Genomic DNA, 27,887 nt, shown 5'->3' with positions numbered 1-27,887 from the left:
ATATTTTTCTAAATATACAATGAAGAATTAACGTAAAATATTTTAAAAATATATAGAATTCAAAAATAACATAAATACCATCCAATTTTTTCATACTAGCAAATTTTAAACATGCCATATAACACGGATTCAAATTTGAAATTCAATAATGCACATGTGTTGATACATCTATAGCTGCTATTATTAAAAAAAATCACTGCACTATCAGTGTATAAAAAGTGAATCCTTAGTTGAAGTACAACTATGCTAACAAAATAAACCAAAGCTTTGGAGATTTTTATCTAATTTCTTATTGTTTTATTAGTGTCAAGTTTTAATTTGGATAGTTTTCTATCTAAGTTGTGAAGTTTTTTAGGTATTTATTTATGTGGTTGTACTCTTAAGCACCAACTCTAGTGGCTTATGTAGAGAGGGGCCCGTACGGTTCAGGACTAGTGCGACTCAATGTAGTTGGTGTACTTTTTACATTATTTGGTATACAATTACATTCTATCATTGTATTCAAGATAAAAGTGATATATATATATATATATAATATTTGACATATATTCAATACAATATTATGATACATTAGTACATAAAAAATTTAAACATGTACAATGACTGGATGGAACCGTATAAAGCACAATTGTATCGAGTCCTTGTCTAGACTTACATACACGTGAGTAACGCGGTATTGATCAAAGTATTTTCTTAGGATAGTCTAGAGAGTCCTTAAGCGCCAACTCTGGTGACGTATATATACGCGATTATTGGTTACATGAGAATTCCTGGGGAACGCATTGTGGTGAGCATGGATACATTACCATGTATGCTTCTTTTCCGATTGCTTAGTAGAGGATTCGTGAGTCTTTAAGTGAACCATCGCTTAATGGTCGAGAGTGTGACATGGGAACAACTGGTTAATTAAAGTTTATGAGGTTGATCCCGATGGCATGTCGACCAGGCCACAAAGAAAAAATGCAAGTACCTCTTGAACTATACTATTTTTTTGGTATGAAAATTTGAGGTACTAGAACTCATTAAACTTTTAGCATTTTCACATGATAAACCTCAAAAAGGGGGAATGTATAAAGTTAAAAGTGGAGTGCATAATTCATTACCAAAAATGAATTACAAGTTCACGCAAATATTACTAATTCTTCCTTTCCAGTTAGACTGGTAATATTTCTTTTCTCAGCATATATGGGCAGCACAAAAAAAAAAAGACTATTCCTCCAAAAAAAAATAATAAATAAAGAAGAAGATCATACTTCACTAAAGAGACCAAACATCATTTATTCTGGCAAAAACAAGAAACAATACATGTTGAGCTGATAAAGGCTATATGAGATACGTAATAAAAGGCACTGCATCACAAGATGCTAGTTTCATGCTTATAACATCAGACCGTGATATATAGAAAAAGCAGAATTGCTTTCTAATTAATGAAGCACCAGCAATTATTTCAACATTTAAACTATTCTAAGCAGTGGGATAAGAAGCCTGGCTGGCGATGCCACAAAGGCCTTCTGGAGCACCAGTGTCTCTCTGAAGGCGCATGTACCCATCCTCACCCCAGCTAGTTCCCCAGGAATTCTTAGCCAACCAATACTTGGTTCCATCCTCACTTGTACCGTATCCAACTAGTGTCACGGCATGGTCCAAGTTATTCCCACAATCGCCGGAGAAAACGCCGCTTTTATAGTTTTTGAAGTCCATGCCGCTGCCTTCAATGCCAACTGATACGGGTTGTTTAGACACGGCCTGCAGAAGAGCATCCTCGTTATTCTGAGGGACATCTTCATAACCTGTGATCTGGACAGCTCCTTGGTCGTTATTGCAAGTGCCATCAGCTCCTTGATATGGGTACTCGGATTCAGTGGCGATGCCATTGCTAGCAATGAAATTAAATGCACTATCCATGCGACCTCCGCTGCAGCCATGATTACTACTAGTATCACAGTCAACAAGCTGTTGCTCAGACAGCGAGATTAGCTCACCGGCTTTGAGTTTATGAATTCCTTCTACGGCTGCAACAGTTGAAAAAGCCCAACAACATCCTGCATTTTCATTATCCAAAAGGGTTTTTCATCCTAATTAGCCCAACTTCATATAGACATTTTGGCATGGAAAGCATATACTAATGATGGTCAAATATCAGACTTACCACAAGCTGCCTGGTCCTTGACTCCAGTGACAGCACCTTTGTGTCTCCAGTCCATGGAAGGCGGAGCGTCACTGACATCTGCATACCTGAATGAAGTTCCTTGAGATACGTCTTTCCTTGGTTTGTAGTTGTACCCAGTGCTGGCTGATAGGAACTCTTCGTTTGTCAGGTCAGCAAATCGGTTAATGCCCAGCACGTAAGACTTGTTCCCAGCCTTGTTGAAGGCCTCAATGTACTCCACAGTTTCCTTGAAAATCTTGAATCGCTTTGCCTTCTCTGCCTCATCCTTGTAAACCCGTCCGTGTTCAACCATCCACTGCTCGTGCTTTTCAGTCAATGAGGCTTCATGCAAGCTCCGGGCCGTAGCCTGAGAAGCCAACATCGCCAGCAGTAAGAATGCGGCAGCAATCAGCATAGAATTGAATGTCCAAGCCATTGTTTGATTAAGAGCTCAAAGAAACAAGTGAATGAAAGAATCTGAAAGTATAAAGCCAATAAATTATGGTGCGAAAGATGTTAATGGGAAGCCACACTGCTTCCATTCAGAATACCACCTAGCTATTTATAGATTTCAGTTCGGAAAGCTGAGTTAATTATGACTGAATTTCCATCGTTTTGGTCCTAGAAACTCTGGGAAAATTATGCCCAAGATTGACCGGCAATCAGAAGATCGGTTGGCATGCGTGAGCGTTGGTTTTGGGGCAGACGTAGGAAGTATTTGTCTAAGCAGAAGAATATATTGAACTGAAAGTCGACCGATCCAGAAGAACGTTAAAAAAAGGGCAGTTCATCTTTCTGGCTAAATTAATGAAGCATTATGACAGATATATTAACTAAAATTAGGCACCGGAACTTAACAAACTGTTTAACAGTGATATTTTGATTAAACCATCCATCTTTTTAAGTTTTCTATGGACTAATTGCATTTTACACCTATGATTGATTCTCAATTTGCATCCTCATTTCGATCTTGGACACATTCTTGCATATACTTTCAGGGTGATCATATTTTAGTTAACATTGTTAAAAAAAATTATAGAATTTATTTCGTATGCATTACGCACTGATTAGTCACTTAATCAAATTTCACTTTGTACCCCTAACTCATTATTTAAATTCACGTTGCAACTTTAAACTCTAATTTCTGGACACATTGCGCTCCCATTCTATTTTTTGTAATGTGCTGCTATACATCCCAGTATAGATAGTGGTGCATCAGCACATCCCAGAATCCCAGTATAGATAGTGGTGAATCACTTTAGTTGGTGATCATTGAAGGGAAACTAAACTAAATTAAAGCATGTGCAGATAGGCCTTGATGTAACTTAGTCAAAATTTTTAGCAATGGTTCGGTCAAATTGAAATAATTACCAGAAATAACCTAAGAAAAGTAAGCATAACAATTGCAGATTTCTCAATTAATTCTCTACTATCAGGCATTGCTCGAACTTATAGGTCAGAAGATAATCTTCCGGTTTGCCTATAAAGACACGAGACCTCAGGTAAACGTAGCGCGTAACCAAGAATATTTCGCCATTGGAGATCATTCTTCCGTCCCAGTGGGAACCTGCAAGTTCTCCACTATTGGTATCTAGAACAGAAGAAATTGGCGGCCGCTGTAAATATCGTGACATCAGTGTGAAACAAGAAATGCCATCGAAGTCTACGCAGCAAGTCTAGTCGGAGAAGTTGATAAACTGCCGGAGTTCATTCTTCCCCGTGGAACATTCATGTGCTCGGCGATTGGTAAGGGTAAGGACAAAAATTGATGGCCGTCCAAGACCTCAAGTAGCGTAAACCAAGAAGCTGATTCGCCAATGAAGTCTATGCGGCAAGTCTTGCAGAAGAAGTTGATGAAGTTTCGATCGGAGTTCAATCTTCCCCGCGGAACATGCAAGTGCCGCCGCAATTTGTGTAAGGATTAGGACAGCACTGTAGTGTAACGACGAAGACCTCGAAATTCATGTCCCATGCAGCAATTTCTGTGGAGTTGATAAAGTCTCCATTAGAGTTCCGTTCGGAGCATGCCAATGGCGGAGCCAGGACCAGGACCCTAGAGTTAGGGCGTCAATTTACGATAGCACGATAATAGTAGGGTTTAAAATCAATAAATATGTCTATCTTAAAAATTTATACTTTCCTATGGTAAATATACTTTTTTAATTTAAATTGTGCTTCAAATTTATATTGAAAATTACCTTTGAATTAACATTTTTTGTAAGTCCAACACTCTTGTGAAGGGTAATGATTATAATTTTTTAATTGTTTTTGGGAGCTCTCTATGATAGGAAAGGGAATTTTTAAAATTTTAGAAGGGGCAAATAAGTAACGATATTAGAAATTTCTGAACTTTCTAAGCTTAAAACATAATTTTCTCAAAATTGAGGGGGTGCAATTGTTCTCCCTCAACTATATGTGGCTCCACCGCTGAAACATGCAAGGGCCACCGTGGTTACTAAGGCCGACTTGCAAGGACTAGAGCAGCAAAATGTCACGCAGGGACTGAATTAAGTACCTAACTTTCTTTTAGTTTTAGTCTATTTGAGTAAATTCCTAGGGTTGAAAGAGAAATGAAATTACTCGATTCTCAAAATGATCTCCATGAGAAAAGAGTTTGGTTTGCCAACTAATCAAGTTAATTATAAATAGTATTTTGTGCTCAGTAAAATTTTAAATTTCACTTGAACTTAATTCAATCAGCATAAAATTAGAAATTTATGTGTAAAAAAACTCAAGTTATTATAAATTGATTCAAGCTTGACTCGATTAAAGATTATTTTAGTTCAATTTTTTGATAAGCAAATATGCCAAATTTGTACGTATTGCTAAACACATTAAAATAAATAAACAAAATTAAACACTGAAGTGTTTGGGTTGCTTAGACTCATTTACACTTGTATAAATGATGCCATTAGTAATCCTTGAAATTAAGTTCCTCGTGTTCTTAGTTAAATCCTCAACTTTTGAATGTGTCATCTTGGCTCTAATCTTATCAATCTTCAAGCCAAATTCAAGTTTTTTTTTTCATTTTAATTGCCTTCCTTGGGTTTGACTTGATGTCAATTTAGAAAGTAGGCAAACATTTTTGCTGCCTCTTATGGTTTTATTTAAATTAATTAGTGTTTAAGGTACACAATATATGTGTGCCGGTGATTAAAATTATGATCACTCATAAATATTTTTCACAAGAAATGTTTTTCACTTGGAAAATATTTATGGTGAGGGTTTCTTGTATTGCATTTACTTATTTATTTGGTAGTTGCTAACGTAATTAAAATCTCTACATTAAGCTCTTAAAAATAGGAGGCTGGGGTAGCAATTAATCCACTAAACTACCCTTGAAACTATTAATTCTATATGTGTAGAAAAGGTAAATGTTAGCACAGAGCTGTTGTCTGTATATATATACTGCAATCAATTACATCAGAATGCACAGAGCCGTTGTCTACAGACAAAGCATAGCTCTTGTACAAGGGTAGCTTCATCAATCGTTCCACCAATTGAGCTGTACTTAAGAAGTAGGGTAAGAAGCTTGCATCGCAATGCCACAGAGGCCTTCTTTAGCTTCAATATCTCTTTGCATCAGGATGTATCCATTCTCACCCAAGCTAGTTCCCCAGGAATTCTTAACCAACCAATATTTGGTTCCATCAGAGCTTGTACCATACCCGACGGCTGTCACACCATGGTCTAATTCAGTCCCACAATCACCAGTGAAAACGCCGCTTGAATAGAATTGGAAGTCATTGCCACTAGCATCAATGGCAACTGAAACAGGTTGATTGGCCACAGCCTTCAAAAGTGCAGCCTCATTGTTTGCAGGGACATCTTCATATCCAGTGATTTTGGCAGCAGGCTTAGCTTCTTTGTTTGTATTGCAAGTTCCATCAACTGCTTGATATGGATAATTGGCTTCAGTAGTAAGACCTTTGTTGTTGATTATGAAGGTAAATGCATCATCCATGAGACCTCCATTGCAGCCTTGATCTTCACCAGCAGTGTCACAATCCACAAGCTCTTGCTCAGACAAGGAGATCAACTTGCCAGTTTTAAGCTGGTGAATTCCTTCCATGGCTGCGACTGCTGAAAATGCCCAGCAACAACCTAATATTTCGTGTTCAAGAGGGTTAGCTAGGGAAACTGCTGAAATGTTTAATGGTGCGTGAGTAATTCGAAAAATGATGGCTATTCTAGCTTACCACATTGGCCTTGGTCCTTAATCCCTGTGACTGCACCCTTCTTTCTCCAGTCCATGGAAGCTGGAACTGCACTAACATTTTCATACCTGAACAAGGTTCCTTTACATTCCCTCCTCTGCTTGTACTTGTTGCTAGTTGTTCGAAACTCCTCATTGGTCAAATCAGCAAATTGGTTAATGCCAAGCTTGTAAGACTTAGTTCCTTCCTTGTTGAATGACTCGATATATTCCACATTTTCCTTGAAAATCTTGTACCTGTTGGCCTCTCCATGTTGGTTCTAGACCAAAATAAATCATACAAGTCACAATAATTTCTCTAATAAAATTTAACAAATAAATTAACAAAAATTCATACCTTAATCTTGCATTAAAAATGCAAATAATTTGTACCATAAAAATGTTGATTTGGCATGGGTTGAGGTGCGGACTAGGTCGCTCTCTTTAAGACGATTCGCGCCCCTACGGAGTATCCTCCGGTGTAGTAGGTCTCAGCACGTCGCCTCCAGGATACAACAGTCCAACCTTTTGCACACTATAGTCTACTCCAATCTACATTATTGGAGCAAGACAGAAACCTCACACTAACACTGTTCTTTGCCCTATAAACTCTTATAGTAGTGGAGGAAAAATAGAAGGTAGTATAGAGATAGCAAAGTATGCATTTGGTTTGGTTGATAGATGCCTTATATATAAGCTAAGAAATTAGGAATATTAAAATACCAACATTGATAGGAATTAATACCTCATATTTCAGTTACAAATTGAAAAGTCTAGATTCATTGTATAACGGTAAAAAATTACTAAAAGAATTCATTAAACCTAATCATTACATAAGTTACAAATGCAAGACATAAATCCCATAAGTTACACATTTAAATGTTTCAATTTGTAACTGAAAATTTATTTAAAGAATTTGTAATTTATTTAATTTGAATTCAAAATAACTATGTGATATTTTTTATTAAAATATCCAACAACCCCCCCACTTATTTTAATAAAAATATACTATTCAAAGCTTAACACTTAATAGGGAAAACATTAAAAATTCATGCATAATGAAGGTGGCAATGCCTTTAAACCTTCACTTAGTGCTCAACAATTCCCATGCTAGAGTCAAAGTGGACTTAGCCTTTAAACGATGACTACTTGAGGGCACGTGAAATCGTATCACACGCATGAACCTTTCGGTGTTCTAAAATAGGTTTCATAAGCCAGCACATTTATGACCTTGTGCTTTATCCCGGTTTTCATGAGTGCTCTAGAGAACCAACCCAAATTCTCATAGGAAGCGGCTTTACTTCCACACTCATATAGGTGAGTCTATCAAGGATGCTCCTATGACTTGGACATCCCACACCCATAAGGGCTATAGAACTCATTAAGGGAATAAAAATCCCAACCTCACTTATCGTCATAGGATCACAAATGCACTTACATCATAGGGATAGACAATATAATCAAAGTAGTGCATATTAATCAACCAAATCACTCTATGATTCGTTTGTCTCCGACCTAGTTCTTAGGATCTCCAGTCCCTAGGTGGTTGTATCCTCATAGGTGATTTTTAACATATATTAGACTTTTGTCTTATCCCCCTCGATGTGTATCATATCCTTGACTCAAGTTTGAGATTTATTTTTTCAACACAAATAAAATAACAAAGATATGATATTCTCAAATTTTTTCAAATATTCTCTTAGTGGTCCAAATACATGGAACCAATCTTCGATGAGAAAATTTCTCATCCATATATTTTTGCCAAATAGTGTAGGTGTATATTTACTCAAAAGTAATTTTTTAAATTTTTTCCATGGCCAGTAGTCTAGTGATGCACTAGAAGCCATTCTCAAAAAACTCCATGGTTGTTTTTGCTTTTGCAAAAATATCAAAAAATATTTCAAGTACCTTCACATCAGGTCATACTTTTCAGTGAATGCTAGTCTGCATCACTCAAAATAAAGTTAGAATAGATTCAAAAAACAATAATTATGTCATACTCATAAATTGAGCAAATAGAATGGGCATATATTTGCTCACATCAAGCAAAGCCACATTAATTTCCATCATTTCTGTACTCTTCTCAGTGGCTGGTAATCTAGTAACCCGCCACTCTCATAATCCTCAATGAATTTTCTTTTGCAAGAAAACTTCATAAGTAATTCAACTTTATTCAAATCATGCGTCACTTTTTAATCTGCACAACTCAAATTAGAGATTAAGGAAATTCAAAAAATATAATAGTCAATGCACTATTATGCTTTAATTTCAAAATTCAACCTGCAAGTAATGCAAGCCTTATAATGAAAATTCTCAAGGGTTTCAAAATTTATAACTACTAGCTTAGTCAACATCCACTATCCACGTTTCCATCCAAGCATAGTCTGACTATAGTCATGCTTGGCAAGGAAATTAAGTATTCCTGTTTGCATTAAATATAAAGACAACCACATAGCAAACAACATGAAATAATTTAATACAAATCCCAAAGTTGTTGGTTGCCTGCAAATTGATGGCCTTTGACTCGAATACATATTTTTCAATGTACAACATCACATTTTCAACTCAAAAGTTCATATTCACAATTTTAACACAATACAAGTTAAGAGAATAGAGTTGTTGAGAATTATATGGCTAATAACTTTATATTTCACAACTTCAAGCCACCAAAGCTATTATCCATGTATATAATTTTTCCTTGGTGACAGTATAATCTTTTCTTCATGTATTATCAATACCGTTTATTGCTTGTGAAAATGCAAACCTTAAGCTTGACTAATATCATATGAATTCAAGACAAAACTAGAGAATTTTAAACCCCTACTATTTAAATATAACTTGAACCCTCATAATTGCGGTTTTTTTTTTATACATCTTGATACCACTATTCTTCAACGTGTCATAGTCATGCACTCAATTGAAGAATGCAATCATGTAATTACATACCCCCACTATTTCTAACAATTATTCATTCAAGACTACTCATGGAGTTCATATGTTAAGATAGTGCAGAAATAGTGTTCGAGGTACTCAAAATGATATACACTCAAAGTAGTACATAAGCATAAGAGCCATCTTATTGGGTACAAATCACACACATTCAACAACTAAATAGTTGCAAAGTCATTCATATATTTTGAGATCATCGTTGTTTAAAAAGAGGCTGCCTACAGACTTGGAAATTGAACTTGACTCCAAGTTATACATTCATTGTGTTTAGTGTATCTCGACTGCAGTTGAATTCAAGTTGATGGCCTACTAGTTTACCATTGTTTGAACTATAATGTCATAAGACTTGTACTTTTGTACAGCATTTTATTTTTTTTTTTGCAATCACGTTGAAAACCGAAACCAAGAAAATACTCATATACAAGTCTTTTAGGCATACTTCAAAACTATGAGATCGTACACATTAAAGTAATAAACTTTTAAATAGGAGCAATATCGTCTTAAAATTGTTGGTTCTAGACCAAAATAAATCATACAAGTCACAATAATTTCTCTAATAAAATTTAACAAATAAATTAACAAAAATTCATACCTTAATCTTGCATTAAAAATGCAAATAATTTGTACCATAAAAATGTTGATTTGGCATGGGTTGAGGTGCGGACTAGGTCGCTCTCTTTAAGACGATTCGCGCCCCTACGGAGTATCCTCCGGTGTAGTAGGTCTCAGCACGTCGCCTCCAGGATACAACAGTCCAACCTTTTGCACACTATAGTCTACTCCAATCTACATTATTGGAGCAAGACAGAAACCTCACACTAACACTGTTCTTTGCCCTATAAACTCTTATAGTAGTGGAGGAAAAATAGAAGGTAGTATAGAGATAGCAAAGTATGCATTTGGTTTGGTTGATAGATGCCTTATATATAAGCTAAGAAATTAGGAATATTAAAATACCAACATTGATAGGAATTAATACCTCATATTTCAGTTACAAATTGAAAAGTCTAGATTCATTGTATAACGGTAAAAAATTACTAAAAGAATTCATTAAACCTAATCATTACATAAGTTACAAATGCAAGACATAAATCCCATAAGTTACACATTTAAATGTTTCAATTTGTAACTGAAAATTTATTTAAAGAATTTGTAATTTATTTAATTTGAATTCAAAATAACTATGTGATATTTTTTATTAAAATATCCAACACTCAACCTCCTCCTTGTAAACGCGTCCACACTGAGCCATCTATTGCTCGTGTTTTTCAATCATTGAAACTTCATTCAAGTTGCGCGACATGGCCTGAAAATCCAACGTTGCCAGAACTAAGAATGCAGCAAAAATGAGTTTCCAAGTGAATGTCGAACCCATTGATTTTAGCTCAAAAAATGTAGTTTAGAATTCAAAAGGATGTGAATGAGAAGGCACACTGCATTAAACATACTAGCTAGCTATTTATAGGCTTCATTTTGGACCTGTATGATCACCACCATGTGACGGGTATTTTACATACGTACAAGTTAAAAAACCGAATTACACCCGTTCACTGCAAGTATACAGATCAACTAGTAGTTTAGGGTATATATCGGGTCGATCCCACAGGGAAGAGTGAACAATTACCGGCATTACTAAATCTTCTCTATTATTTAGACTATCAATGAATTATAACAAATTTAACCTATTGAAATTATACAAAATGACAAATAAAAGCTCCTTAGGTTGTGGTATCCCTAACTACTCATGCAAGTGCTATATTTGGATCATTAATTACTACATCTAGGCTAGTTATGGTGTAATTTCCTTATGCATTTGAATCCTATTTTCGTAGTGAATCAATTATTCTTATAACTACTCCATACCTATTCTCATGGTTATGAAATTAGCTACAAGTTTATTTCTTCAGTGAAATTACATGAAATGAATCACTAAAAACCACATAGGTGCACCTCTACTTTCGTGAGTGTACTCCCTATGTTTAGCACTTCTTGAACTAGTGTTAAATCTCAATTTCCATTGTAGAAACAACACCTTAGATAATCACAATCAATGGTACCAGATTAATCATGATTTAAAGAGCCAAAGTGCTAAATAACTTGCTCAAATCATAGCAATCAAATAACCAAATAATAAACACTAACAATTATAGAAAGTTCAACCAAACCCAAGGTATAAACTTTAGAAACACATATTAAACACAAAATCCAGAACTTGTATATTAACTAAACTTGGAATCAAATACAAAAGATAAAGAATTTGGAAGGAATACAACCCTTGTCACATGAGCTTTCTTCCTTGCCTTCTTCATCCTCCATCTTCATCCTAATCTAGATAATAAACAAGAATGGAAAAGCTACACTACTCTATACTAAGCTAAACTAACACTAGGGAGATGAAAGAGCTACATTTCTGTAGCTTCAAGCTTTCTCCCGTAGCTCACTCTCTATTTTTCTGCTATGAACTCCAATCTCTTCCTCATTGCAATGAATTTGGCTATTTAATGATGAAAGTTGGTCAAGAAATGAGGCCTCCACCTTCCTTTTACAGCTGGAGATGTTTCTCACATATCTAGCAACGCATGTGAGTTGGTGGAGGTGAAATTGAGTTTTACGCGTACAAAGCAGCCTTTTCTGACCACAATCCGGCCAGGAATCCGGCCACAAATCCGGCCAAATTCCGGCCGGATTGCTACAGTGACCATTTGGTCACTTCTGGTTCAATTTCCAGCTCTGCTCCGATTTTGCATCAACTTCCACTTAACTTTTCTTGATGATAAAATCTGATTTAGCTCTTTACCAAAACATGAAACTTGTAGCCCTTTGAGTTAGCTTTCCAATGCATCAAGAATCATCTCATTTGGATCTGTGTAGGCTGAGAAATGACCGAAATACCCTTGACTGCTCATTGCCCTGTTTCAGCTTCGACCAAATGAAATTGGCTACTGTACTTCGGCTTTTTGACTTGGAAAACCTTCAAACTGGATTTAGATGTCTTCACCAAAGTTATAGATCTATCTCTTATCTTCAAATTGGTTCAAGAATCATTTTAATCCGATCACTGTAGCTCAAGTTATAGCCGAAATACGAAAATGTGTCAAAACTGTCAAAATACACAAAATCCAAGTAAAAAGTGATAAAAACCTCATTTAATCACTTAAAAACATTTATTCACCAATTATAGCCAAAATGATTCATTTTCTTCCAATATTATAACCAAAGTGACTAAAAATAATATAAAGTATTAGACAATTATTACGTAAATTAATCACTTGTCAAACTCCCCCACACTTAAATCATTGCTTGTCCTCAAGCAATCCACACAAAATCAATTACAATGATTTAAGAGGTGAAACAATATATGCACTTTTGTCAATTTTAATTCCTCATGACCTGGAAAATAATCATTATACAATTGTTCAAATTACATTAAATACTCATAATATCAAGTAAAGGAAAGATAATTGTACCTTAATTCAACAAGTTAAACTTAATCTCTTACCCCAACCTAATTTCACAAATAAGCAACCCACATAGTCGATTTATAGCCTTCCTCCTCCTATAATCATCTTTTTCTCAAAATTCTATAACTAAGAGGGATTTATTCATACTAATTTTTACTTAAATAGTGAGAATGCCTTTTTTACGCGAAAATCGACACTTTTAGGTGAAGATCCCCGGTTACTCAACATTTCACTATTCAAGTTGCTATGCATACTCTTAATTCAAGTACCTTTTTACGCGAATGTCGACATTTGTAGATGCCAACCCCCGGTTACTCGGTACGAGAATCATTGGAGTAGAACAATTTTTATTTACTTTCATTTCTTTTCTTTTTTCTCTTTTTTTTATTATTTTTTATTATTATTTTTCCCTCATAGAAAAATATATAAAAATAATCACAGGAGGAGTATAACCTTTATCGACTATATCAATCACTTACTTGCAAATTTAAGTAAAGAGAAGAAATCTCATTAAACATGTAAAATTATAGGCATAATTTTCCTCACTTTACCAAATATACTTTCTAAAATGTAAACATCCTAATTGCATAATAATCATTTTCAAGTTAAATGAGGACTAAACCTTCCAAAATACACATAGAGTTTCAACACTTGAAAGAATTTAAACATTTAAAGTTGGAATACTTTAGCCCTTTTTGAATAAAAATGCAAAAATTTGAAGAACTTTTTGGGCCATAGTGAAATATTGGAAAAGATTTTAGAAAAATTTTGATAGAGTTTCTCCTTATAAATGGATGAAAACTCCCTGCCAACAAACCCAATTTCAAGCAATTATCCACATGGCAAATAATTCAAACACAATTCCAAACATTTCTAAAGATTTAAATCCACAAAATATCATCACCTAGCAAGTAAATGCAAGTTCAATATTTTCCTCCCCCACACTTAAACTTCACATTGTCATCAATGTGAGAAAAGGAAAATAAATCAAGAGTAAAAGAAAATACTGCTCAATTGAACTTGCGCAATCCGAATCCATGTCCAAGTGATGAATTTCCAACTTTTAGTAGTCCGAATCACTATCACCACAATAGAGATAAAGATCACTTGGATTAGTTCACAAAAAAGAAATAAAGAAAATCACTAAAAACATCACAAATACTACAGAAAATAAAAGGAAAACTAGTAACAGTGTCACGAGGTGACGAGCACTCCCTCAAGTAGTCGCTTGGTCAGGTGACGATGGTGGAGTCGGAGGAGCTTCAATACCCAGCTTGGTCTCGATGCGACGAAGACGCTCGGAGTTCCGTTTGTTCTCTTGGCGGCTCTTCTTCACCTCAGCCTCGACGCAAAGCAGCTTATCCATTATTTTCTTCAAAAACGACCTAATGTCCTGAGGTGAGGATGGACGACGGGAGGAAGACGGCTCAGTTGAGACCGGTGGGGTGGTTGTTTCAACCCCTTGAGCTTCTTCAATTCGTTCAATTTTAGCTTCCTCCTGCTGCCGAATGTCTCCTTGAGCACCTCCTTGAGTCGAGGGACCACCTATGTCTTTACTCTTCAAAATAAACCTGCAAAAATCCAGTGTAAAGACATCCTTCTTCTTGAGACCCGTAGGGATAGCGTTAGAAAAATCCACTCCAGCCCTTTGAAACTTCAAGGTCAAAAACCGAGGATATGGGAAGGCATGTTTGATGTCGTTACTGCGAACCACAGCCCACATGTGGTTGGTGATAATGCTTCCCAATGGAATGCCTTGGATGTTTCCTAAGCCATGCTCCATTTTATCCAAGAAATAGATGTCGCTTGTGCGCGCCTCATTGGTTCCACTCGCCCTCGGAATAATGTTGGAGGAAAATAGATAAATAAGAAGACGTTGCGACTCTGGAAATGACGAAGTCAATACGGAATATCGCCCAGTCGTCCTAGTAGCTTTATACTCAACCCCCAAGCGTACAAGTGCCTCTAGCATGTTCCAAGAGTCCAAATCGTTGGGTTTGAAGGCTTTCTTCAAATCTACCTTGTACCCCACATCAGAAACATGAAGATAACTTTCCAAATCAGCTCTATGGACTTGAACTTTTCTCCCTCGCACTATACTAGTAATCACCTCCGTGTTGTATTGAAACCTCTTTTTGTCCTCCACATTCGCGTAGAATTCTCGGACAAGCTCTTCATAATAAAAGTTGGGGATGTTAAAGAAGTTTTCCCATCCCAACTTGGCAAAGGAGGCCTTGAGATGGTAGACCTCCTCAACATCCGGAGTGACATCCTTTTCCACCAATACCTTAGCTCCCCTTCTAACATTATACCAAGCTTCATTTTCGATGGAGGTGAAGCGCGACTTATCATAAGGGACTTCCTCCTCTTGTTCCCCTTGCACCTCTTGTTCCACTTGTTGTTGAGTCTCCTCTCCAGATGATGGCTCGTCTTGAAGCGCAAGGCGTCTACTCGCTTTTCTTTTCAAGCGCGGTGGTCTAGACGTCGAAGCTTCTCCTCTCCTATTAGGAGGTGATTTCACCGCACCTTTCTTAGTGCGAGCCATTGTACCTAATTAAAATTATTAAATGTTAACTTCCTTGAATTGGTACATTGCTAAGTAAAGATAATGAAAACTCATTCACTTTTACCTCTTTATCTTTAATTAGCCAATCTTATCAACTTACTCGCATAATAATTAGCAATTAACTTCACAAGCAAGACTTTACAATTGATTATCAACAACAAATGCTTCTTTCATTTTTTCCAAATAAAACACTTAAGCATAAAATGTCCAAATAAGTAGAGAAAGCAATTAAACAATCACACAACTTACTCCCAACTTAATGACCTAAATAAGCATAATGAAATGCTAAAAAGCACCTTAATCATGAGTTTAGACTTAAAAAGGTCATTAATTCGACTTTAATCAAATTTTCTAGAATAAACATGCCAAAAATCAAAGGATAAGCTAATTAATCCTAAATTTAGCATGTAAATATCCTAAAGCAATTCATTACTCTCATACAATTTTCTTCAATCCAATTGCCTCAAGAATTTAGCTAATAGTTATCAAATCAAATTAATTCTCAAAATTAGCTAAAAATTGCTAAATTCACCAAATATTCACAAACCCATGAGTTAAATATCACCAATAATCATCAATAAGCTCAATAACATCATAAAAAGCATCAAACTTCACAAAATGTAAAAAATTCGAAATTGCCCAAAAATAGAAAAAAGTGAAATTTGGCAAAATTCAAATGACAACATTTGGTGAAGATTTGTTACCTCAAACTTGTTGGTAGATGATTAATGATGCAAATGGTGAAGAAACCCCCAAAAATTTCACTCCAATTTGACCCCAAATGAAGAGTTCAAAAATTTGAAACCCTTGTTCTTTTCAAGCTCAAATCCGAATTAGAAATTGTTTTTGAAGGAATTTAAGCTATGGAATCAACTTACAAGGAAAAGGAAAATGTTTTGGTGTATTTAGTTTGGAGATTGGATGGTGAAAAGAAGGTTTTTAAGAGTAGTGTGTGTTCAAGGTGTGAGTGTGTGTGGAGGTTGAAGAAAGGAGGAAGAAGGAAGCTTAGGGAATCCGCGCACGGATTCCCCTTATTGCACGAAATTGGCTAGAATCCGGCCAGTTTCCGGCCGGATATACGGCCGGATTATCGGCCGGATACTGGCCAGTAGCCACGGAAATTTTTTTAAATCTTGTTGGGTAATCCGGCCTTTAATCCGGCCTAAAGTTGGCCGGATTGTTGGCCGGATTTGCTACAGTACCTCTTTTTTTTTTTTTTTGAATTTCTGCATATCCGGCCATAAAATGGCCGGATTTCTGGCCGGATTCTGCTGCGAAAAATTTTCTGATTGCAGAAGTTGATCCGAGGGCTTGGATCCATGTGGATCCGAGGGCTTGGATCCATGTGGATCCGAGGGCTTGGATCCATTGAATCTGCACTTATTGCAGAATTTTTGTAATTTTCAGTTTGACCTCAATTCTTCAAAATACACCCTAGATCATTTCTATGTCAAAATAAACCATTCGCGCACATGTAAAATGATCTAAACATGCATTCTAAACCTCTTTAATGCATCAAAAACCACAATTACTGAATTTGAGGTATTGAGATCTTTGATCAAATTTCGCCTTTTTCACCTCATTTGGTCACTTTTCCAAAACCTACAAATGAAAAACAACAAACTTATTCAAACTTATACTTTAAACATAAAATCACTCCAAAGTAACAGCAACTTAAACAAGCATTGGGTTGCCTCCCAATAAGCGCTTCTTTAAAGTCAATAGCTTGACTATTTCTCCTCATTTTTTTCAAGGAGGTTTAGTTAACGAATAATCCACCATTTTAGGTCGTGGTGGATTATCAAATGGTGACTTTATAGCCAAAGCCACATGATCTAATGATATGAGAAATGAAAGTGACTTACCTATCCCAAGTGTTTCATGGATATTACCTTGAATATACACCACTTGAGAACTTACCAAAGGAAATGTCATGAGAGTATCTTGGGCAGGAATACCTTTAGAACCTATACTTTCACTGCACTCCTCAAGAGGGGTGAAAAATGAGTCATTAAAACTCACCTCTTGAGGCTCAAAGTTAGTTTCAAAGGTATTATCATGTGAAATGGATATTTGCTCATTGAAATATAATTGAGATTCATCATTTTCATCCAAATGCAATCCATTTTCACATACAACATTTCCACCATTCATGCTAGGATCATTTTGCAAATTATTAGAAGAAATAACTTCACACAATACATTCAATTGCTCATGTATTCTACCAAAATGAGAAGTTAATTCATCTATTCTTTCCTCAATCCTATCAAAACGGTCGGAAGTTGCATTTGCTAGCTTTTCTATTGCTGAATCAAATTGATTAGAAAAATTTTCTACTGCTAGCTCCCAAGATGCATTAGAATCATTAGCTAATGGTTCACTTTCTAACTCCCAAGGTAGAGGTGCATTAGCTAACTTCTCTATTGCCAACTCCCAAGATGGTTTTGATTCATATTGGACACTTTCAGGTTGGTAATCATAAAAATATGAATAATCACTATATGTACATTGATTATCCCAACCATAAGCAGGAGAATTGCTCCAATTAGCACTATATCGATCAAAACAGGGATTGTAATGCTCTAATTCATCATAATAATCCACATTTTGTGCTTGCATACATGTATTAGTAGCATGATAACTTCCACACAAGTCACAAATCACATGATAAGAATTAAAAGCATTAACATTCCTCCCTTGCTCAATTTCATGCATAATTGTGTCCATTTGAACTTGTAGCATCATAACATCAAATTTAGCCTTTAAACACCTTAAACCATCTTCAAAAGACATACATTCAGCAAATTCTTGATTACCTCTGTTGAAGGAGCTTTGCACTTGGTAACCATCCATTTCCAAACTTCCATTTCTCAAGCATTGTCCTCCAAATTGACCTACCCTTCTCATCACCTAAAATTGCTTTTAAACAACCTCAAAAGCAAAATTAATAAGAAAAATAGGTAATGAAACACATACACATAAAATACAAAAAAAAATAACAGAAAATAACATTCACATTATAACTAATATTATGTCTAAACTAATAAAGTTGCTCTTCACACCGATATTGCCAAATCTATCCCCGGCAACGACGCCAAAAACTTGACGGGTATTTTACATACATACAAGTTAAAAAATACCGAATTACACCCGTTCACTGCAAGTATACAGGTCAACTAGTAGTTTAGGGTATATATCGGCGATCCCACAGGGAAGAGTGAACAATTACCGGCATTACTTAAATCTTTCTATTATTTAAGACTATCAATGGAATTATTAACAAATTTAACTATTGAAATTATACAAAATGACAAATTAAAAGTCCTTAGGTTTGTGGTATTTCCCTAACTAACTCATGCAAGTGCTATATTTGGATCATTAATTACTACAGCTAGGTAGTTATGGTGAATTTCCTTATGCATTTGAATCCTATTTTCGTAGTGAATCAATTATTCTTATAACTACTCCATACCTATTCTCATGGTTATGAAATTAGCTACAAGTTTATTTCTTCAGTGAAATTACATGAAATGAATCACTAAAAACCACATAGGTGCACCTCTACTTTCGTGAGTGTACTCCCTATGTTTAGCACTTCTTGAACTAGTGTTAAATCTCAATTTCCATTGTAGAAACAACACCTTAGATAATCACAATCAATGGTACCAGATTAATCATGATTTAAAGAGCCAAAGTGCTAAATAACTTGCTCAAATCATAGCAATCAAATAACCAAATAATAAACACTAACAATTATAGAAAGTTCAACCAAACCCAAGGTATAAACTTTAGAGATACATAATAAACACAAATCAGAACTTTATATTTAACTAAACTTGGAAATCAAATACAAAAGATAAAGAATTTGGAAGGAATACCAACCTTGTCACATAGCTTTCTTCCTTGCCTTTCTTCTCCATCCACTCATCTAATTCGTAGATAAAAACAAGAATGGAAAAAGCTACACTACTCTATACTAGCTAAACTAACACTAGCGAGGATGAAAGAGCTACATTTCTTTGTAGGCTTTCAAGCTTTCTCCCGTAGCTCACTCTCTTTTTTCTGCTATGAACTCCAATCTTTCCTCCAATTTGCAATGAATTTGGCTATTTAATGATGAAAGTTGGTCAAGAAATTAGGCCTCCACCTTCCTTTTACGTCTGGAGATGTTTCTCACATGTCTAGCAACGCATGTGAGTTGGTGGAGGTGAAATTGCGTTTTACGCGTACAAAGCAGCCTTTTCTGACCACAATCCGGCCAGGAATCCGGCCAAATTCCGGCCGGATTGCTACAGTGACCATTTGGTCACTTCTGGTTCAATTTCCAGCTCTGCTCCGATTTTGCATCAACTTCCACTGAAATTTTCTTGATGATAAAAGCTGATTTAGCTCTTTACCAAAACATGAAACTTGTAGCCCTTTGAGTTAGCTTTCCAATGCATCACGAATCATCTCATTTGGATCTGTGTAGGCTGAGAAATGACCAAAATACCCTTGACTGCTCATTGCCCTGTTTCAGCTTCGACCAAATGAAATTGGCTACTGTACTTCGACTTTTTGACTTGGAAAACCTTCAAACTGGATTTAGATGTCTTCACCAAATTTATAGATCTATCTCTTATCTTCAAATTGGTTCAAGAATCATCTTAATCCGATCACTGTAGCTCAAGTTATAGCCAAAATACGAAAATGTGTCAAAACTGTCAAAAATACACAAAATTCCAAGTTTAAAAAGTGATAAAAACTCATTTAATTACTTAAAAAACATTTATTCAACCAATTATAAAGGCCCAAAAGTGATTCATTTTCTCCAAATTATAAACCAAAGTGACTAAAAATAATATAAAATATTAGACAATTATTACGTAAATTAATCACTTGTCACCATGAATCAGTTCAGCAATGAACTGAAATCAAGACTCCCGGGAATACCCGGCAAGTTAACGCATGAGTTGGACTGACAATCAAAGCTCAAATTGCGTAGACGTTGCTCCGTGAAAATTAGGCTTCGTATAATTTCTTTTGTCATATGATTACTTTTGATTTCTGATAGTTTGGACGGTAATGAACTAGCTTATATGCACTAAAAGTTAGATTACTAGATTCTATATCGGTATGATCTATCCTCTATCTTTAGCAGTATATTCATACGAAATTCCAAGAATCAAGGTCTTAGGATGGATTCGGAGGTGTTGGGTTGAAATCTTCCTTTCCCTTTTCTTGCTTCTTAAATTTCACCATTTCCTCGCTGAAAAAAATTTTAATAAAAATTCCAAAAATCAACCGGGATATTGCTTTTGAAGAACGAGGAAATAAATTGGATACTGGATGGCATAAATGATTTTATAATTTTATTACCCTTTGCACTCATAGAGTTCAAACCCTTTCTTTGAAACGAGGACCTTAATTTGTTCTTGAATATGGTTGTATGGTTGTTTGTACCGGAAACATTTGTATTTACCCGCGTTCGAACATGAACTGGTAGGCATGAGCTAGACAAGCTTGAAAACGAATTTGGGGCCAACTTGAACAAAGGTTTTGATTCACAAGAAGGGAGTTTTTTTATCTTCTGGGATATTGATAAGTACATATTTTGAGTGTTTTAAGTGTGTTTTATTAATTAATTTTGGTGTGTTTTAGTTATTTTTATAGCTAATTAACTAAGATTCTAGTGAAAAAATGCATTTTATGGTTTAAAGTGTGAAAATTGCATTTCTATGGATTTTAATGGCAAAAACTTCATGTTTTTGTAGGTTTAAGGATTCAATTATCAATTGAGAAGAGAATGGGATGATTATTGATGATTTGAAGTGGTTTAAAGAAGACATGAAATGTAAAACATTCAAAGGAAGAAATGCAAGTAAAAACAGTATCGACACCTGATGGTATTTTACCTATATCTTGAGCTACAATGATCGAATTGAGATAATTCTTATACTATTTTGAAGCTAGATCTACATTTGATATGAAGAAATAGAAATCCATTTCAGTCGTTTTCATAGTCAAAAAGTCGAAATACTAAAGTGCAACTCTGATGGTCGAAAGCTGAAACAAGGTTCTGACCAGTCAAGGGTATTTTGGTCATTTCTTGGTCCACAGAGCTCCAAATTAGATGATTCTTGATGCATTGGAAAACTAACTCAAAGGACTACTTTCATGTTTCACACAAGAGCTAGTTCGGCCTCTAATGTCGAGAAAATATCAATTGAAGTTGGACCAAAAATAGCGCAAGTTCGGATCTGTACTAAATCCGATCTCGAATAAACTTCTGCAATCAAAAGCTACATCCGACGAGAGGATCCAAGCTCGGATCCATTTTTGTAGGCCTCGGATCCCAATGTACAGTGAAGGTAAAAATGAAGAAAAATGAGATCTGAGGGGTATTTTGAGTGATCCGACCTCGGATTTGGCCCTCGGATCCCCAATTTCGACTCTGCAACTTGTGTTCTGTTCACACAAGTTTTTTGACCAATGTACTGCAAGAATTCCTGCTGGAACTGAGCAAACAAGTATAGAGAATTCAAGAAGCATCTTTTGGTGATTCCAAGGAGCAATTTACATCAATTGTAACAACTCACCTTGAGTTTGAATTCCTCTGTATCAACTGCAATTTACATCAATTGTAACAACTCACCTTGAGCTTGATTCCTCTGTATCAACTGCAATTTACATCAATTGTAAAACTCACCTTGAGCTTGAAGCCTTTGGAGGATATTTTGACAACTTTGAAAGGCTAGAGAAACTCACCAAAAATATAGTCTTCACTAGAGTTTCTTTAGTTCATTAGTTAGAGTAGTATAGTATAGGTAGTGTAGTTTATCCATCTTGTATTTGTAGTTAGATTTGGATGAAGATTGAGGAGCAAGATGGAGAGGTTGATCTCATGTGACAAGGGTGATATCTCTTCTACTACTTTCTCTCTTGTATTTGATTTCATGTTTAGCTATAATACAAGTTTAGTTTTGTGTTTTTATCATGTTTAGTTAAAGTTTATGCCTAGAGTTATGGTTGAATTTGCTATATCTTGTTAATGATGTTTATTTGGTTATTTGGTGATATTATTTGACCAAGTTATTTATCACTTTTGTTTTTCTAATCATGATTAACCGGCCATTAGTTGTAATTATCTAAAGGTGTTAAGTTTGCAATGAGAATTGGAATTTAACACTAGTTCAAGAAAATGATAAACCTAGGGTGTACACTCACGAGAGTAGAGGTGCACCTTTGTGGTTTTAGTGACTTATTTCATGTAATTTCATAGAAGAAATGAGTTTGGAGTTAATTTCATAACCATGAGAGTATGTATGGTTTAACTACAAGTATAGTTGATTCACTACGAGAGTAGGTTTCACATACATTAGGAAATTACGCCATAACTAGCCAAAATAATAACATACAAGTAACCGGTAATGTCATTTGCAAGAGTAGTAAGAAATTTCATATCTCTAGGAGCTTTCTAGTGTTAATTTTTATTACTTTTATATTTATGGTAGTCTAGATAATAAAAGAGTTCGAAAAACACCGGTAATTGCAATCTTCCGTATGGGATCTACCCTTAATATCCTATACTCGCTCACGATTCATATACTTACGATAAATCGCGTGTGGGGTATTTAGGAGTTTATAAATGTAAAACTTGATTGTGGATGAGTTAAATTGTATATGTATACCCCGCACACGTCAGATATCCTACGATAAATTTGTGAGAATTTTTCTATTTTTCATCTCTCTTTTTTTTGGGTGAGATTTAAGAGATTCAATAGATCGAAGAAACCAAATCCGAAATTTCTTATGTGCCAACAATAATTGTTAGTTCCTATTACCTCACTTTATACACTTCATCACTTTCCCATAAAAATTTCTCTATATTCAAGCCAAGCATTTAGGGTTGCCAATGAGACTCTATTCTAATACAGTTAACGGTGTGACCCCATAATTTAAAAGTCAAAAAAACAAATCTCACTATGTTTGAGTTTTTTGGCCTTACTACATGCTACTAGTATTTGTCCCACCATTTGATGTCAATTTATAATATAGAGAGTTGTAATTTATTGACATTGACGTTGCCATAAATGTTTCCATTTGGGTTTAGATTAATAACATTAAAAATCTTGAAGTTTCATCATAATCGTATTTGGTCACCCAACTTTTAATTTGTTTAATTGAGCCCTAAATTTATGCAAGTTGATTCAGTTTTAGTCATCATGAGTTTATTCACAAATCAACTGATTCAATTCACCAATACCTTAACAGTAGACATCTAAGATATATAGCTACAAAAATATGATTAAAAAACCCACAAACTACATTTATGGATCAAATAGGATGTGGAATTTGCTTCACAAACTTTTTTTTATTAGTATCTCTATTCAAATAAGATCTTTGATGAGTATATAAATTCTTTCGCAGTTTAGAAACCTATCTGGTCATTTACAATTTTACACCAACAGCTTAGGATTGTACTTTAAGCCCTCATTTCATGACTTTCGAGGGAATCAATGGCTAGATGCAGAGAGGGGCTGAACTGTGAAAGTGGTCCAGCACAAATGGCAAGATTGCCTCTTTGATTTGGATTAAGAAACAAAACATTGATACAGATGAAAATGAATTACTTACGATGGGCACTTCTGGCCTGTTCCTATTTGCCGTAAAACTTTGTAAGACTTGATTATAAAAAGGGAAAATAGCCAATTTCATCCCTAAACTTTTCACTAGCGCTGATTTAGTCCCTAATTTTTATTCCTAACCAATTTGATATGTGAACTTATTTTGCAATTCCAATTAAAGACTTCAGTGGTGGCTTCACCACCTAAAACTAATCTAGCTCTTAATTGACCAACTAAACAATGGTATTTTGGGAACATCACTCATGGGGTTATAATAAATCAAGTAAATTGTGTAAAAAAATCACAATATTAAACTTTAAAAAGTTTTACCTGGTGATTTTTTACACGATTTAAAAGTTTTATTTGGTGATTTTTTATACGATTTACTTGTTTTATTACAGTCTCATGATAATATCCCTATTTAATTAGTCAATTAGGAGCCAGATTCGTTTTAGGTAGTGGTGCCACCGCAAGGTCCTTAATTGGAACTGCGAAATAAGTTCAAGTATCAAATTAGTCAGAAATAAAAGTTATGGACTAAATCGGCACTAACAAAAATTTTAGGGACAAAATTGGCCATTTTTCCTTATAAAATTAATTATCAATAAAAATAAAATTCAAGATTTTATTTTTATTTTGTTCTTAAAAAATGTCTAAATTTTAGATTCAAACACAAATGAAAATATTTTTAAAAATTGATTATCTAGAATCAAAATTAAATATAATTATACAAGAATAGCCTCTTTATACAACTCCGGACTCTTCCGACCTCTCTCATTTTGTGAGGTTTTTATCTTTACACGTAATTACGTGAGTAGTTTTAATCTTTTAAGCTTTTCTAGTTACAAATACACACAAAAATTAGTTTCATTTTCCTTTTTCTTAATTTTGTAATCCTTTACTTTCTATATATATATAGCATTTTTTTTCCTTTTCATTTAAAGCCTAAATATCATTACGCACTTTTAGAAAATCAGCGGAGCCATGATGTGGGGTTTGCGAAATGCGTAATCTAAGTGTGTTTGGAATTTTGGATAGGAGATTATTTGAAATATTATTTAGAATATTTATTGTAGCACTTTTTATGATGTGATGCATATGAAATAAAAGGTGATTAGAAAGATAAAAATATTAATTGAAAATCGTGTTTATAATGCAAGCAAATAATTTTTTACAAAAATGTGATATCCAAATAAAATGATTGCCCAATACACTTAGGGCATTTGGTCTAAGAAAGTGTTATATTCAGAAGTCCCCACAGTGTTGGTCCAGTGGTAACACCAGTTCTTTGGGACACAAAAAGTCTTGAGATCGAAACTGCTCCCTGGAGCTCCTTGTGACTCGCCCGGTAAAACGTTGTGTGGGGTTGCGGCATTTCCCTCCGATTTGGTGTGCCGGCTTGGGTCCAAAGCGAGGGGGCCAGGGCTTGTTCCGGGTTTCCCAAAAAAAAAAAAAAAGTATTAGATCCTGAAGCATTTCTCCATACGCTTCTCTGTACCATTTCTTTCCCAATTAATCATATTATTTTTTTCTTAACTAATAACGCCATTATTACTACTTCTGCTTTTATATGTATGTTTTTATCTGATTGGCAATGTTGTTATTATTATTATTAGTGTTCTCCTTTTCCCCTTCACAGCAAAAATCATGGTGGATTGTGAACAAGAATGAATGCTTTAAACAAAAGCCGGATTTGGTACGTTTGAATGAAAACATCACGACAATGTTGAAAATACAGTGAACAAACTGAGGCGTATGTTTTATATATGTTTTTCCTAGACTTTGGCATCCTGCCCTGGAAAAAACATGATTAAAAATCTCTTTTTTTCACATGTAGCCGAAACAAATTTGAGTGCTGGCTGTATTTTTTTTTTTTTTTTTTGGCTTATTTGCAAATAATTTTTGAATATTCTTGGAATTCTAAAGACAGTAGGCATATATAAAACTCCTTACCCAATCACGTTGTTACTTGGGTGGACCTAGTCTTCCAGTAGGCTTTATTTTTTTTGATGAATGTCCTTTCCCCAACAAGAAAGATATAATGTAATAGAGAATTGTAATAGTCACAAGGTAAAATGGGGACCCTTTTTTCCTATTTGAATATGCAAAAGTGAAAGAAGATTAGGAGAAAGGGATACAAATCAAAGATTTATGGTGGCCTCCAATCCCATTTTTCTCTTTATTCTTTTGGTGCTAATCCTTTGTCTTTTAGTGCGCATAATAAAAAAAGGTTAATTCTAATAAATTCTTTCAAAAAATGCTTCTTACTCACATCGCCTCCCTGAAGTTTTAATTGAATCAATTCAAATTTTTTATTATTATAATTTTTCCAATTAGGGATAATTGGATCGCATAGTCCAATTTCAGGCTAAATTTAGTGTGTGTAACACATATGGTTTTGGAAGTTGACCAAATTACCACCAGATTCTTAATTACCAAATTTTTTTTTCCATTACTCACTCTCAATGAAGGATTGTTTTTTTTTTTTAAAAAAAAAACCTAGTTACTCCCTATATCACTACAAATTCTAATTTGATGCAGCTTTCGGTTAATAGTAATTGAATTTAATTTCAATGATGAAAATTTTTTCAAAATAATTTAGCTATTCCCAATATTGCTATAAATTCTAATTTTGAGCAGCTTTTGGTTAATCATAATTGCATTTAATTTTTCTAATTATTAGCTTATGGCTACTGTTTTTTGTACCTTTTTTTATAATTGCAAAACGTATAAAAAAATATAATTTTTAAGTAAATGCGCTCTATCTTTCATAATTTCAAAAGTTTTTACAATAAATGTAATATTCACATTACGTCTTAATTTATTTTCTTAGTTCAAGAATTTGTTTAAAACTTTTTTGTAAAACCTTATACAGCATGGGAAGGGTAGGTTAGCCAGTTCACAAAATCATAAACGTTACACATGCCAAATCCAAGTCGAAACTGGGATATTCAACCCAAAGGGACTTGATTGAGAAATTTTTAATATATGGCAGAGGAGGTGAATTGATTCACTTACATATTCAAGGGGAACAATGTGAGAAAGAGGCAGTTTGTGAGGGGCCGGGGTTTATTAGAATCAACCCTTAACAAAATACTATATAACATAACGATTAATTTTTCCTTTACTCACAGTCACAATGCATACACTATGGGTTGGATGCACGAATATTAATTTCAATTTGAATTTGAATTTTAAATTTTAAATTTTACATATGTAACATGCATCTATAATTGCTAATGTATACAATATTAGTGTTATAAAAAGATTAATTCTTACATTATAGATTCTTTATTGGACCGATAACAAATCAAAAAGAAGAAAACCTTGGTTGGAACCTAGAACTAGAATTCCTCAGCCAATTGGAAAAATTAAACTCACAAATGTCAAACAACGATCTCTTTTATTTCTATTTTCAGTTAATTGCAATATGTCTTCTAAATTTCATCGTCTCTTGGAATTATTCACTAGACTATTAATTATCATCATGCTTTAATACTTTAAAATATAAATTTCTAACAAATTACCTCGGGTCATTGAGACCAAATGAGTTTTGCTAGTTACCAATGTGTCACAAAGCGATTGATTTTCAGAGTTATTTATGCAAATTGAAAGCATGAACTCTATAAAGTACTCTAGTTTACGATAAATGGCTCAGGGGTCGAACTGCAAGTTGGTGATAGTTCAGGGAGCAAATTGCACTAACCAACTTATATTTCCTTTATAAAGAGTTTCTATTCGAACGAAACAAAAAAAGGACTGCATTTCGAAAGTCAGTTAAAAGCAACGGTCAAAGGACCTTTCCGGAATAATAATTCTGCTAATTCTGAATATGCTGTTGCATTGCTTCATAATCCTACATCCAGCTGTTTCAACGGCTCTAATTTAAAAAATTCCGATTAAAACATTCCCCATTCCATTCCATGTTATGCTGGGCGTCCCACGTTTGTCATTATACAAG

General features: G+C 34.7%; 2 protein-coding genes and 1 pseudogene across 2 annotated transcripts; all 3 read right to left on the bottom strand.

The window, feature by feature from the left end:
• Window positions 1-1,253: 1,253 nt before the first annotated feature.
• On the bottom strand, window positions 1,254-2,670 carry LOC113776475 (zingipain-2-like). Its single transcript, XM_027321651.1, has 2 exons — window positions 2,150-2,670; window positions 1,254-2,042 (listed from the first exon to the last, which is right to left on the bottom strand). Exons 1-2 carry the CDS (start codon window positions 2,583-2,585, stop codon window positions 1,465-1,467), a joined length of 1,014 nt encoding a protein of 337 aa, XP_027177452.1. The 5' UTR covers window positions 2,586-2,670; the 3' UTR covers window positions 1,254-1,464.
• A 2,990-nt stretch (window positions 2,671-5,660) lies between these two features.
• Window positions 5,661-10,596, bottom strand: LOC113776476 (annotated as a pseudogene).
• Window positions 10,597-13,970: 3,374 nt separating this feature from the next.
• On the bottom strand, window positions 13,971-15,299 carry LOC113773766. The gene has a single exon (XM_027318383.1). It carries the CDS (start codon window positions 15,297-15,299, stop codon window positions 13,971-13,973), a length of 1,329 nt encoding a protein of 442 aa, XP_027174184.1.
• Window positions 15,300-27,887: the final 12,588 nt, after the last annotated feature.

This window comes from Coffea eugenioides, chromosome 6 (genome assembly GCF_003713205.1).
Source record: "Coffea eugenioides isolate CCC68of chromosome 6, Ceug_1.0, whole genome shotgun sequence".
Taxonomy (NCBI): Eukaryota; Viridiplantae; Streptophyta; class Magnoliopsida; order Gentianales; family Rubiaceae; genus Coffea; species Coffea eugenioides.
The sequence above is the reverse complement of the archived record's forward strand: the minus strand, read 5'-3'. Positions and strand labels throughout refer to the sequence as shown.